General features: G+C 44.5%; 1 protein-coding gene across 4 annotated transcripts in view; it reads right to left on the reverse strand.

Moving 5' to 3' along the window:
- Pml (promyelocytic leukemia) overlaps window positions 1–12,380 on the reverse strand; it is a 31,246-nt gene extending 18,866 nt beyond the window's left edge. For all 4 annotated transcript variants that reach the window (XM_031343971.1, XM_031343972.1, XM_031343973.1 and 1 more), the window contains exons 1-2: window positions 12,144–12,380; window positions 9,946–10,409 (exon numbers count right to left, since the gene is read on the reverse strand). In XM_031343971.1, coding sequence (XP_031199831.1) covers window positions 9,946–10,409; window positions 12,144–12,272 — 593 coding nt within the window. In that variant the 5' untranslated portion in view covers window positions 12,273–12,380. The remainder of the gene's footprint in view (window positions 1–9,945; window positions 10,410–12,143) is intronic.
- Window positions 12,381–13,996: the final 1,616 nt, after the last annotated feature.

A 13,996-nucleotide genomic window follows, 5' to 3' on the forward strand; every position in this document is an offset into this window, starting at 1 on the left:
CTAGGACTGGGGGAAGAAGGACTTGGACTCACATGCAGGACTAGCACTAGAACTTAGATGGGCTAGGATTCAGATTCATGTATCTCTAGCAGTCCCCCAGGCCCAGAGCACTTGGCCCCGGGGGATGCAGCACCAGTTCAGAGGACATAGCTGCTGCTTTAGACCCAGTATGTTTCAGATAGCCTCAGAGGTACCTCAACTGTTGAGCTGCCAGATTTTTCATTTCTCTTTTGCAATGATTGTAAAAGCCTCATGTCATTTTTAAAGAAATACACTCAGACCTTACACCACTCGTGTCTAGTCTGTTTGTCAAAGCCGAATCCCGTGCCCACCTGGCCAGAATCCCTAGTCCCGTGGAACAAGGGACCCCCTTAAGAAACCCCGGTCCGCGACACACTGTAACTGTCTTCAGACACAGCAGAAGAGGGCATCAGATCCCATTACAGATGGTTGTGAGCTACCCTGTGGTTGCTGGGAATTGAACTCAGGACCTCTGGAAGAACAGTCAGTACTCTTAACCGCTGAGCCATCTCTCCAGCCTCCCCCCCCCCCATATATTCTTTTTAATAGCTCCATTACAGCTACACGGACAACTGTTCAGTTCAACAGGCTTCCTTTAAGCAACAGTCACATAATTTCCTGTTTGAGCATTTTCTTTCTTCCTTTCCTCTCTTATTTTTTGACTGATATGAACAATTATTTAATAACATAACATCCATGGTAGGCAGCCTAATATATGGATGCCCTTCTCTCTCTATGAAATATAGTACAAATAATAGACTGCTAGATCAATGAATGTATATCTCTCTTAATATTTTATGCATGTAAAATATTAATAATGTGAAGCTGTGAATATGCTAATTAGTTGGATTTTTTCAGTTCTACAATGTATTTCACAACATCATAGTGTACATGATAAATATATATAATTTTTACTAATCAATTTAATATACATATAGGCTAACAGAGACTTTCACAGCATCTATTGTAATCATTCTATCTTGTTTTAAAATGTTACAAGGTCAAGGGACTATACATGTGTGACTAATTAAGAATCGTGAGATTGCTGGGCGGTGGTGGCACATGCCTTTAATCTCAGCACTTGGGAGGCAGAGGCAGGTGAATTTCTTGAATTCGAGGCCAGCCTGGTCTACAGAGTGAGTTCCAGGACAGCCAGGGCTATACAAAGAAACCCTGACTGGGGGGTGGCGGGGAGGATCATGAGATTGTAGAAGCTGCAGAGATGGTTCAGCAGTTTAGAGCACTTGGTACTCTTGCAGAGGTTCCCAGTTTGATTCCCAGCACCTACACTGTGGCTCACAGCGGTCTATAACTCCAGTTCCAGGAGATCTGATGTTCTCTTCTTACCTCTGTGGGCCCCAAGTACACAGGTGGTACACATACAGGCATGCAGGCGAAGCACATAAAATAAATAAATAAATAAATCTTTAAAGATGTTTTAAAAGAATTTTAAGATTGAGAGACTGTTGTGAGTTATCTGGGTGTTATGGAACTTTGCTTTAATCTTGGAACCATTTCAGATGTCTGGAACCCAGAGAGACGACATAAGGGAGCTGTATTGTTTTAAACCCCTGAGTTTGTGGTGATTCGTTCGTTCGTTAGCAGCAATAGGAAGTTAACGAGGAAACTAGGTAGCAGCCTCGGTCCAAGTTCTTAACCATTGTAAGGCTGTTGCTTTAAATGTTAGAGGACAAGTACTTCCAGTTACTTCTCCAGAGATATCTTACAATTGACTCTCACCCTCGATGCTAAGAAAACGCTCCCTTGAGATCTGGGGAAAGGTCTTTCTGGCATCATTTTGGCCTAAGTTACTAAGACCAGCATAACCTAAAACTATCAACAGAGAGCTGCTGGTCAGACCCTGGTCCTCAGCTTCACCAGCTCTCAACCTCCCCAGTGCCTGTATATGGTAGTTCTAATCTTTGTTACCCACGCAAATGATGTTAAGGACGTTCCCTTCAAAGCGTAGTGATGATATTGTTAGGTTATTAATAAGAAAACACTTCAAATAATAAAGCAAGAGGTGTGGTATTTGTGGCAGCAAAGCAAAAAAAATAAAAAATAAAAAATAAGAAGAAGGAAGAAAAGGAAATCAAGTAATGGAGGGAAATGTCACTGAAATAAGCAGAGAGTTTTAGACAGATGGTGTCTGTCACCATCTAGAATAATTCTAGAATAATTCGATACAAAATGCTCACCATCGAGACAGCTTGGATGTCTTAGCCAGGTCTCTATTGCTGCGATGAAACGCCATGACCAAAGCAACGCGGGAAGAAAGGGTTTATTTGGTTTACAATTCCACAGCACTGTCCCTCACTGAAGGAAGTCAGAGTAGGAACTCAAACAGGGCAGGGACCTGGAGGCAGGAGCTGATGCAGAGGCCATGGAGGGGTGCTGCCTGCAGCTTGTTCCCTGTGGCTTGCTCAGCCTGCTTTCTTATAGAATCCAGGCCCACCAGCCCAGGGATGGAATCATCCGAAATGGATTGGGCCCTCCTGCATCAATCACTAATCAAGAAAATGTCCTACGGGCTTGCCTATAGCCCAGTGTTATAAAGGCTCTTTCTCAACTGAGGTCCCTTCCTCTCCAGTGATGCGAGCGTACGTCAAGTCAATGTATTAGGCAGCACAATTCATTAATTAATAAATTTCAAGAACAAGAAACACCTTTGGGGGCTGGTGAGATAGCTCAGTGGGTAAGAGCATCAACTGTTCTTCCAAAGGTTCTGAGTTCACATCCCAGCAACCACATGGTGGCTCACAACCACCCGTAATGACATCTGAAGCAATAATAAATAAATCTTTAGAGGAAAAAAGAAAGAAGCGCCTTTGGGCACTTAGACAGAAAAGAGGGTGCTGGGGAGATGACTTATTACTTGCTGCATGAGGACATGAGTTTGGATCCCCAGCACCTGTGGAAAAAGCTCGGAACAACAAGTTATGCAGAGGATGAGCTCCACGCCTCAAAAAGTAAGGTGAAGATTGAAGGGAGACAGCCAACGTTAACCTCTGGCCTCTGTGTGTACATATCTGAGCACACTTACCCACACACACACATACATTTGCACACAGGCTTACACACACAAAGACAGGAAAAGAAAATCAATTTTCCTTTAGACTTCTGCTTTCTTTGATGCACATAAAACACAGCAGTGTGTACAACATTCAGAAGGAAAGAGAGTGTGACCCATGGACACTTTATCTAGACAACTCTCAAGTATAAGAGCGGCTATGAATATTCTCGAAACCAAGAAACTCAAGCAATTAGGAACACAAAAGTCCTCCTGGTAGGAAAATATTTACTGGCAACATTCCTTCAGTCAGGAGCTCAACCAGAACAAAGATTCTGGGCGTTGACAGTCTGTTGTAGCTCAAAGGCAGAGAGCACATGCCTTGAGTCCCATCTCAGTCTGAGGATCATGATGCTAATGTAAACTGCCCTGGGTTGATCACTACAGCAGATCGTCCACAGCTGAGAGTCCATTAATACTTAGATGGAGTGCTTCATTACAAACAAACTGTAAAACTACAATAGTTTTTTTTCTTTTTTCAAAGTATTCCTGTGTCTTGTCTGTCTGCTTATGTGCACATGCATGCGTGTGTGCATGTGTGAGATTTGGTGTGTAGAGATCAAGAGACAATTTGCAGGATTTACTTCTCTCTGCTGTGAAGCCTCTGGGATCAGCTCAGGTCATTAGGCTTCAGAGCAAGTACTCTTCCCACTGGGCCATCTTCCCAGCCTCTCCAATAATTTTTTAAAGTCTAGGCATTGAAGTTTAAAATAGGTGATCTTGGAGGAATCTTTTTGGAGGGGTGGCCTTTCTTCCTCCCTCCCTTCCTTCCTTCTTTCCTTCCTTCCTTCTTTCCTTCCTTCCTTCCTTCCTTTCTTCCTTCTTTCCTTCCATCCTTTCTCCCCTTTCTGGTGACTGGGAATTGAACCCAAGGCTCATGCAACTCAGTAGATACTCTACTACTGAGCTACGTCCCCTGCCCCTAAACATACTTTGAAGTTGGTAAGTCTAATTTGTTTTTCTGTTAAATTCAAGGAAAATGAAACTCTACATTGCTTTAGCAGCATGCTTCCTTTAACAGCACAGTTCTAAAGGGAAACCAGTCTGAGTTCTAAATAAGCAACCTGCAGGATCCTTCTGCTAGCTGCAGGCTGGCAGGGCAGGAGAGCCCAACCTCTGCAGTCAGGAATCTTTCATCCTGTTCTGTTCCTGGGTGGGACTGCCCTCCTTCTAGGCTAGCTCCTATAACCTCCCATTTCAATCTCCTTTGGGTGGTAGAAACAGTCTTAGCTGATGGTCAGGGATTCAGAGAACACTTCAGAAGTTGGGCAGGTGCTCTAATGTGGGAGGCAGTGAGGTGGGATCAAATCACAACACCCCATTCTGCGGCTCTACAGGCAAGGGCTCCTAAGTAGTCAGGGTGCTTCTCATGATGCTGGCTACAAACCTGTCCTTTGCCCTCATTTCTGGCCATACCTGGCACTTTATTTCCTTTGATTCCTTTGCAGTAGCTATTTTCCTGAGACACATTGAAGGTGCTTCCCCTTCAGACAACAGGATGGAATCAGACTTCCTTTTGAGGAGGATACAGCTTCGAGCTTTGAGTTAGAAAGACTTAGCAAAGGCCAAGCTGAGTGTCCCCTAGCATCCCCAACAGCTTTTCAAAGAGAGAATTTGACCCACTGGAGATAACACTGAGACTCAGTTTTGAATCTGCACAACAGGTCCATTCCACTCCGTCACCCCCCAGGACTCAAGGCTAGCTTTATGTAACCTCCTCAGCGCCTGCAATCCTCTGGCAGCCCTGACGAGAGAGCCTTTTGTAAATGGAGTGGCCTTGGCAGAAAGCCAGGCCACAGAAATACAAAGCCGTCCGGTGGCAGGATCTACGTGTGTATAGGCAGGCCTGGGTCTGGCCTGAGCCAGATCACCTTCCTGGCTTAAGTGGACTATTAACCATTTTGCACTCCAGAAGCTAACTAAACATTTCTCGCTCATTTTTACAAATTGTTTTTCACAAAACTCATAGAACTCAGCATACTTCTCCAAAGTGCGATTTAAAGACTGACTCTTTTATCAAGGCTTCCTTAATCCTCACAATCAGATACAAGAGCCCCACCTCCTTCCAACTGCCCAGCACGATATTCTGAAAAGCTATCTTGGGGGCCTAGGTTCCTTGTCAGGGAGCCTTGCACTGTGTGGACCTAGCACAGCCTTTGGATCAAAAGCTGTATATTCAGACACCAATTCTCATTTGCTCAGCAATAGCAGTTTCAGTGCCCATCGAAAAATAAACTGTTGCCTCCCTAATTGATTGTTTAGTGGCTGCATAGACAGAGAGACAGATATGGTTCCAGTTAGTTTCACTTTATGGTTCAACATTGATTCCTCACTCATAAACTTAATTAACATTAAGTCTCACTGCTAACCACTCTTCTACACTGGCCAAGGTCTCACGTCCCATCTCTGCTGAGCAACTAAGTCCAATGCCACTGCTGGAGAGGAGAGAGCAGTCTCCCCGGGGAATTACACCCTATCCCCGATCTTGCCTTGAGTCATTTTAAAATCCTTGTTTCTTCTCTGAAACATCACAAGGGCCAGATGTGCAGGGGAATCTCTTTTATACGCATAGTGTCCTACCAAATGGACCATGGTTATTACTGAGTCTGAAACAAGTCTCCTGGGTAAGTGCATATAAAAACTGAGAAAGGAGTCATTTCCTATCTTTTCTGTTATATTGCTGGACTCCTGGTCACACCCACTCTTCTGCCACGTGGCGGTGCTCCTCCCCAGTCAGAAACCAATCTTAGTAACATCACTGAGCCCTGAGGAGATGCAACGAACTAAAAATTGCACAAGGTGTGGGTGGGTGGGTATGTAGGGTGGGGACAGGCAGGGCTGGGAAGGAAGTGGCCTCTAGGCACCCAGGATGCAAAGCTGGGGTAGATTCTCTCAGAGGGTTAATTCAGGCCAGGCAAGGGAGTCTCCTTCAAGTTCGTACCTTGGGCACCTGGCTTGCCCCACTTCAGTCCCAGTGCTAAGCAGAACCATCAGCACTTTCCCCTTTTAACAGCAACCAACTCTTCCAGGTTTTGTCATGGCTTTGCTGCTGTATGCCACTGATTTCTGCCTGGAGCTGGCTTGTCACCTTTTGCCAACCACTCTATCTTGAAGACTTTCCCCTGAGTTTTCCATCCCACACACTTCTTTAATTTGATTAACAAGTCTTGCATTTTCTCCATATGGCTATAGTATCTGCTCATAAACGTTGATGACCCTGGATGAATTACCTCACCCCAGCCCACCAAACTTTAAGCTGATATCCAGACAAGAGAGCCCAAGATCCCTATCACTCATGGGTGGAAGGCCTCTCAGGTGAGCCTCCAGGTCCCTCAAGCTCTGACAGTGTGAGATCCAGTCATGTTCTGTGCTCCCGACCCCCAGCCCACCTCTTGCAGACCTCGATTTCCTAAGGGATTTTTCCTTTTCCCTCCAGATCCTACACTTTAGTTTCTGAACATATCCAACATATGGTAATACGTCCTGTCAAAATCTTTATGAACAGGAGTAAAATAGAGATAAGAATAAAGCTAAGTGAATAAATGTTGGCCTTGGAGCTGCCAACACTACCCACTTGAGACAAAGAACCAGAATATAGGGAGAGGACCTAGCCATGAGATCAAGCAGTGAGTTTCCGACAGTGTAGTTCCTTGTCTCATTAACACTCTACAGCTATTCAATAACAAGCCATGCATGTGTGCATGAAAACAAGGAGCAAGCTGAGAAGGTTCAGTGTTCTGGAAAGTGTGCAATAAAATCATAACTTCACTGGCCGTGGTGGCTCACACCTTTAATCCCAACACTCGGGAGTCAAAGGCAAGAGGATCTCCGTGAGTTCAAGGCCAGCCTGAACAATCTACAGAGCCAGTTCCTAGACAGCCAGGGCTACACAAAGAAACAGTGTCTCAAAAAAAATCATAAAAGGAAAAAAAAATTGTAACTTCTTGCAAACCCAGCTCACCTTTCCTGTCTCTGTTCAGTGCAATTTCTAAGGCTAGCAGACTCTCTAGAGCTCTGCTTTACACACAAGCCTCCTCCCTCCGGCCTTCCTCTTTCCTTCCACCGGGCACTGCTCCTTTGAGTCAATATGACACCCTCTTAGAAACTTCTCTCTGTCCGTCCAGGCTGGGCACATGGTTTTCTGAAATCTAGACCGATGTGCCTTCCTTCTTCCTTCAGCCCACACACTAGCTATTAGTGTCCAGAGCAGGTGACAGCGTCAAGGGACCACAACAAAAGAGGCAGTTGTGAAAACACAGTTGGGTGGTTAGTAAGACAGGCTCCCACCTTGTCACTCTGTGACCTTAGCTGTTCTATGCTGGTCCACCACAGGTTCCCAAGAGGGCAAGGCTGGATCTGTGTGTACTCACACTCCAACACTTAACAGAGAACACGGCTCACTACAGGTGTGACATGACGTTGGGCTGAAACAACCCACGCCACAGGTGTGGTTATCAAATGCCAAGGACCTGAAGGCAGATCCTAACCCCAGGTTAAAACCAGCTCTTGTGCCACTCCCCAGCAGGAGCTACATGACAGCCCAAAGACAAAGGCCAGGGTGGTTTATTTTGACTTGTGGCCAGAGGCAAATTGTGCGTTATTTATGGCACTGAGGTTGGTGAAAAAAAGTAACAAGTTTTTTTCATAACCACCAGTTTAAAAACAAAAAACAAACAAACTAAAAGCCTCCAAGATGGTGACAAGGGAACAGCAGCCAAAATTGTCCCCTGGCCTCTACATACATGAGCACACACATGCACTTATATGTGCACTTGAGTGCATACTTGCACATACACACATACATACAGTCTATATTGTACCTGTACAGATTTTTTCATTATTTCCAAATATTAAAGTATAAAAACTATTTACACAGTATTTCTATTTTTTAGCATTATAAGTAATTTGTTTAAAGGCAGGGTCTCATTATATAGTACTGGCTGGTCCGGAACTTGCTATATAGACTAGAGTGTCCTCAAACTCACAAAATTCTGCCTGCCTCTACCACCCCAATGCTAGCATTGAAGGCATCCTGACTTGTGAGTAATCTCAAAGTGGCTTAGCCTTTGTAGGAAGATGATCACTTCTCTGTGGTGGTGTTGTAGGGGAAGGTGTCAATCATCTCCTCTATTAAAATAGATGGAGGATTGCATTATCATGCTCAAAGAAATGAAGGATTTCACACTAAAGAAAAATACAAAGTATAAAGCAGACAGGAAAACCTAATCCAAAACCCATACAAACTACATTAGAAATTGATTATACTTATTGTTTCAGAAAGTAGTCTAACTAAAATATTTCAAAATGTAACCCAGCTAGGAAGAAAATTAATAACATATCATGATTCAAGTTGAGATTTTCCTCCTAGGAGCCAAAATCTCTTTCAAAGAAAAGACATTGATTTTAATTTATCATACTAAAAGACCAAAGATCATATAAGAGATTATTTTATACACAGACGTAAGCTCTTCCTTGGACTGATTCAAAGTCATACACTATAAGAGAGAGACTGACACATTTGATCCCCTAAAACTAAAGAGTTATTTTAAATATGATATCACATACTAAGTGAAATATTACCACAGCAGATTCTTACAGAGAGACCTGTAAGAACTCCTCAAAGGAAAAGAAAAGAAGGCACCAGACAGGCAATTCACAAAGGGAATTGGGAGGGAAAACACAAAGGCCAATAAAGAGAAGCCATTTGATCTTAACAGTGCAGCATGAAATGCAAATAAAGCAGCTGAACCAGCACAGAGGAATGGGGTGGGGGCAGGTCTCCTGGTGTGAATCTGGCCGGAAGCAGGCACCTGGAGTGCAGAGGTAAGGGGTGTGCCAAAAGAGGAAACAGTTTCTGTTCCCATTGATTTCTCAAAAACTACTAGTTCCTATGCAAGCAATCTACTTCTGAGTAGCCAAAACTTCATTTATCATACACTACCTTATTGGCCAAAAGGGTGGAAACAAGCCCAAATAAGGTTACCCACCCTGCATTCTATTCACTAAGAAACTTAAAAAAGCATTCCAAATTAGCAACAGCAGCTGCCCTTTGGACAGAGGGGAAGTGTTGAAAACTAAGCAGATGGGACTGAAATGGAAATGGCACTCTTTTATTTAGTATAAATTTTGTTTGTGAGCCATATGAATATATTCCCTATAAAAATAGAAAATATGCTGTTTAACAAAAATAATTATAAGTGACATTCTTTGTTCTTTGCATATAGTCATTTTCAGATAGCACTTCCTGATGCTATAGTTTCAACTTTTCAAACACTATTTTCCTGCCCCAATGATAATGACATCCAGCCTTGCTCAGATTCCCTGGGGCCTCCAAAGGAAAAGTCCATTCTTAAGACATCTAAAAGTTCAGTGGTGGCGCGTACTAAAACCTACTGCTTTTTTTTTTTTTACAAGATGTATTTATTTATTTTATTTATGAGTACACTATTGCTCTCTTCAGACACAGTAGAAGAGGCATCAGATCCCATTACAGATGGTTGTGAGCCACCATGTGGTTGCTGGGAATTGAACTCAGGTCCTCTGGAAGAGCAGTCAGTGCTCTTAACCCCTGAGCTATTTCTCCAGCCCTAAAACCTACTGTTTTTATATATCACTTGCAATAGCACTCTGAAAAACTTTCATCCTAAAGACAAACTAGGTGAGGGTTCAAGGGTGACTCTGCAGATTATATATATTTATACACACACACACACACACACACACACACACACATATATATATATATATATTTTTTTTTCAGAGGGGCATTAGAAACGACTGCAAGTCAGCAGACCCCATTGTGAGTGACAGTTCCCTGAAGCTCTCACCCGCTGACTCCAGGGTGCTCCACTTACTTGGTCTGCGCAGGGGTGCGGTGGTTGGAATTGGAGCAGAAGATGATGGACTTGCGAGTACTGTCGAGGAATTCGCTCACTGAGTTGTCGCGGAGCTCGGCTAGGGGTCGGGCCTCATGCTTGAGGTACCACTGATGTGCATCGAAGCACTTGCCGCACATGAGCTGTTCACACTCGAAACACCAGAAGTCAGCCAATTCTTTGCAGCGGGTGCAAGCAGCCTGCGCATCCACGATCTGCCGGAACACCGCCAGGCGCCGCTGCAGGCTCTCGAAGAACACGTTATCCAGGGCCTCCCCATTAGCACCGGCCGACCCGGGTGCCTGGCAGATGGGGCACTGCAGGCCAGGTGCCTCCAGGCATCCGGAGCACAGCGTGTGCAGGCAAGGCAGCAGTTTGGGGCACTTGGCTTGGGCCTGGCAGCCCGGGCAGCGCAGAAACTGAAATTCTTCCTTTATGGCTTGCTGGTGAACCAAGGAGAGAAGTGAGGCCTACAGAAAGCCCAAAAGTCCTGTCCCCTCCACTGGCCACCCATCCCTTCAGCTGGTGGCTGGAGTGGGTAGGACCTCACATTCCATTCCAGGGAGTCATTGGATCATGTCCTGGCTTATCGGCACCCAGTTCCTCATTTACAGCCTTGCAGCTCTCACTGCACAATTTACTGGGCACTCATCTACTTATCATTAGACTCACTAGTAGGCCCTGAGATACAAGATAGGATACATCTTTGCATGTAAGGGACTCAAGTTTGGAAAAGTAGCAACTTCATATAAAGTGCTTAACACAATTGGCAGTATGGTCCTCAAAAAGTTAGACTTAAACTACCATATGACCAGAAATTCTACTTTACATACATACTCAAAAGAACTGGAAAAATATCCAAGCATATACTAATGTGCCTAGCAAACACCATTGCAAAAGTCACAGTGATCCAAGTGTCCATTAGCACATGAATGCATGAACAAAATGTGCCGGCAAATGTAATGAAATATTATTCACCCTTAAAAAGGAATGAAATCCTGATACATTCAACGACGTGGATGAACCTTGAAGACACTATGGTAAGTGAAATAAGCCTGCCATAAAATGAGAAATATTGTGTAATTCCAGTCATACAAAATAATAAGAATAGTTAGTTCATAGATACAGAAGGTAGAGCTATTGTGTAAATGGTTCAAAGTGCTCAATACAGTGCCTGGCACATCAGAAGTACCCATATTTTTAATCCTTAGCTATATAAGGCTAATAATAAAACATTATGGCAATGTGGCCTGATTTGTGCTTTTGTGAAGGGAAAAATGAGTAAAGAATAACGGGATTGAGGTAGTTTCTTTCAGGAGGACCATCAACTAGGCTTCCTTAGGAAAACACATTGAGCTTGGTGGCGCACTCCAGAGCTCAGGAGGCAGAGGCAGGTGGTCTCCATGAATTTGAGGCCAGCCTGGTTTGCAAAGTAAGCTCCAGCCCAGCCAAGGCTACAAAGTGAGACCCTGGGTTCAAAAAGATGAAATAACAATAATAAAAAAAATTCCCTAAACCTCATACACAAAAAATAACTATGAAAATCAAAAGAGAGAGGAGCTGCATGAATCATGTTGATCTTAGCAGGTACGTTGGTCTGAGCCACGTTTTGTTTGTTTGTTTCGTTTTGTTTTGTTTTGAAACAGGTCTTGCTGTGATGCTCTCAAGTGGTCTTGAACTCTCTTTGTAGACTAGGCTGGCCTGGAACTTGTCATCCTCCTCCAGCCCCCACATCCCAAGTGCCATTGCTCCTGGGACGTTTGACCACAGCGGAAAAACGGGAAGTGTTTGTGAAGGGGTCAGCGCGGGAGACAATAGTTTTGCCAGGTCTGGGACATGTGCCTTTAGCTCCAGGCCAAGGCAAAAAAAAAAAAAAGACTCCTGACCTGGCCTTCGCCCGGGACTATGGTCTTTCATCTGAGGTAGGAGCTAAGAGCAAGGCTTCAGAGAGTAGGCGTTACAACCCAACTATCCCCAGGGCTACCGTAACTCATCCGGATTCCTATTTTACTCTATGTTACAGTCCTATCCCTGCCCAGCCAGGAGGGTCAGGACCTTGGTGTTCCTTTAGGACACTAACTCACTTCTCTATAACGACTTTCTCCATTCTCAACTCCTCCACCAAAGTAAAGGAATAAAAAACTCTAATAGCCCTTCATCTCCTAACCCAGTAGTACCTCCGCAGGGCTTTGGCTGTGTTCATGGTCTTCGGAGGGTTCCTCTGGGGGAGGCATGGTGGGCGTGGGGGTCAGGGCAGAGTCCTGTGGCCGACCAGAAGATCCAGGGGGTGCAGGCGCCTTCTGCATGAAGACTGGTTCAGTTTCGATTTCTGGATTGAGTCTGTGAGGGCGGGAGAAGCGTTCCAGACGTGATCCAGAAAACTGAGCAGCGGGAGGTTGCCTGCGGAGGGCCCGCCTCCCGAGAGGAAGTGAGACAGGGCTGGGCGGGTCTAGGGACGGAGAGGCTGGTTCTGTAGTTTCCCTTCTAAAGTTTAGAGAAAGACTGGGGAGCGCTATTGAAGCAACTCTGGTAGAGAGCCAAAAAGGTTAACCAAACAAGCAAGTAAACAAGCCCGGCATGCTGGCACGACATTGTAGCAGGACGGTCGCGAGTTTGACTGCTCTAAGAGGAAAGATCCTGCTACACACGCAGCATGCACACCTGGAGAGATATAGAGCTGACTAACAGGCACTTCCCTGTCTGTGAGCTATTCAACTCACTCCACAGCTATGTGTCTTCCTAGTTAAGAGCCAGGTAGAGAAATAAACCCCTCTTTGAGAGAGCCCCCAAGTCACGCTAAATGGGATGGGTTTGCCTGGAAAGGCATCCCTCAGCCGAGAATGGAACACGAGATAGAAAATCACCAGGGATTCAGAGTTGCTTAGACACAAAAGAGAGACAAATACCTGGAAAGGAGTGGAGGTCTGAAACAGGGAAGCCAGTTTGGGAAGTAGTCAGGGCCATTTGCAGATTTGAGTTGGGGCTCCTGTGAAGTGATACCAGAGAAGATGAGATTAGTCATAAGGTGAGAGATGGACCAGTTCAATATATGATAGGAGAGTTGGTGAAGGGTTTGCTACAATGTGTCAACTGTGTCTTGGATGACCTTGAGGCAGGTGGCCTACCAGAAGTAACTGTGGGACTCAGAGTTAGACCTGAGTCAGTAGAAGGACAGGGGTGACAGAACAGTGTTGAATAGGTCTGGTGAAGGTGCACTGTACAGAGGCAGAGAACAGGGAGGCAGTGGGAGAGCTGGACAGCAGTAGTGAAGAGAACAAGGAGATAGAAAGTTAGCTTTTTGGCCAAAGAAAAGCAATTCAGAGCCGGGCAGTGGTGGCGCACGCCTTTAATCCCAGCACTTGGGAGGCAGAGGCAGGCGGATTTCTGAGTTCGAGGCCAGCCTGGTCTACAGAGTGAAATCCTGGACAGCCAGGGCTATGCAGAGAAACCCTGTCTTGAAAAACCAAGAAAAAAAAAAAAAAAGAATGTTCCTAAGGAGCTGGAGATATGGCTCAGTGGTTAAGATCACTGACTGCTCTTCCAGAGGTCCTAAATTCAATTCCCAGCAACCACATGGTGGCTTACAACCATCTTAATGGGGATCCGATGCCCTCTTCTGGTGTGTCTGAAGACAGTGACAGTGTACTCACATACATGAAATAAATTAATTAATTAAAAAAAAAAGAATGTTTCTCAAGGGACATTGTCACCTATTCTAAATTTATAATGCATTTTATATGAAATTTATAATGCAGGTGTATGAGGGAGGGATAGTTATATCTTGTTAGGTGTAATTATAACATGGTTAAGTATATAATGTGTTTGCAATTATATGTCAGATAGTTATATCATGTTCAGGCATATGATTTGCTTATTGTTTCCACTTGGAAGTTTATAAGAAGATATGATTGTGTGTCAAGTTGAAAAGGGGTGGACTTATATGACAATTCTGGGTTGTCAACTTGACTACATCTGAAAGTAACTAAAACCCCACTCCTGGTACCATCTCATCTTAGGGTTTTTTTTTTTT

Source organism: Mastomys coucha, unplaced genomic scaffold (assembly GCF_008632895.1).
Source record: "Mastomys coucha isolate ucsf_1 unplaced genomic scaffold, UCSF_Mcou_1 pScaffold23, whole genome shotgun sequence".
Taxonomy (NCBI): Eukaryota; Metazoa; Chordata; class Mammalia; order Rodentia; family Muridae; genus Mastomys; species Mastomys coucha.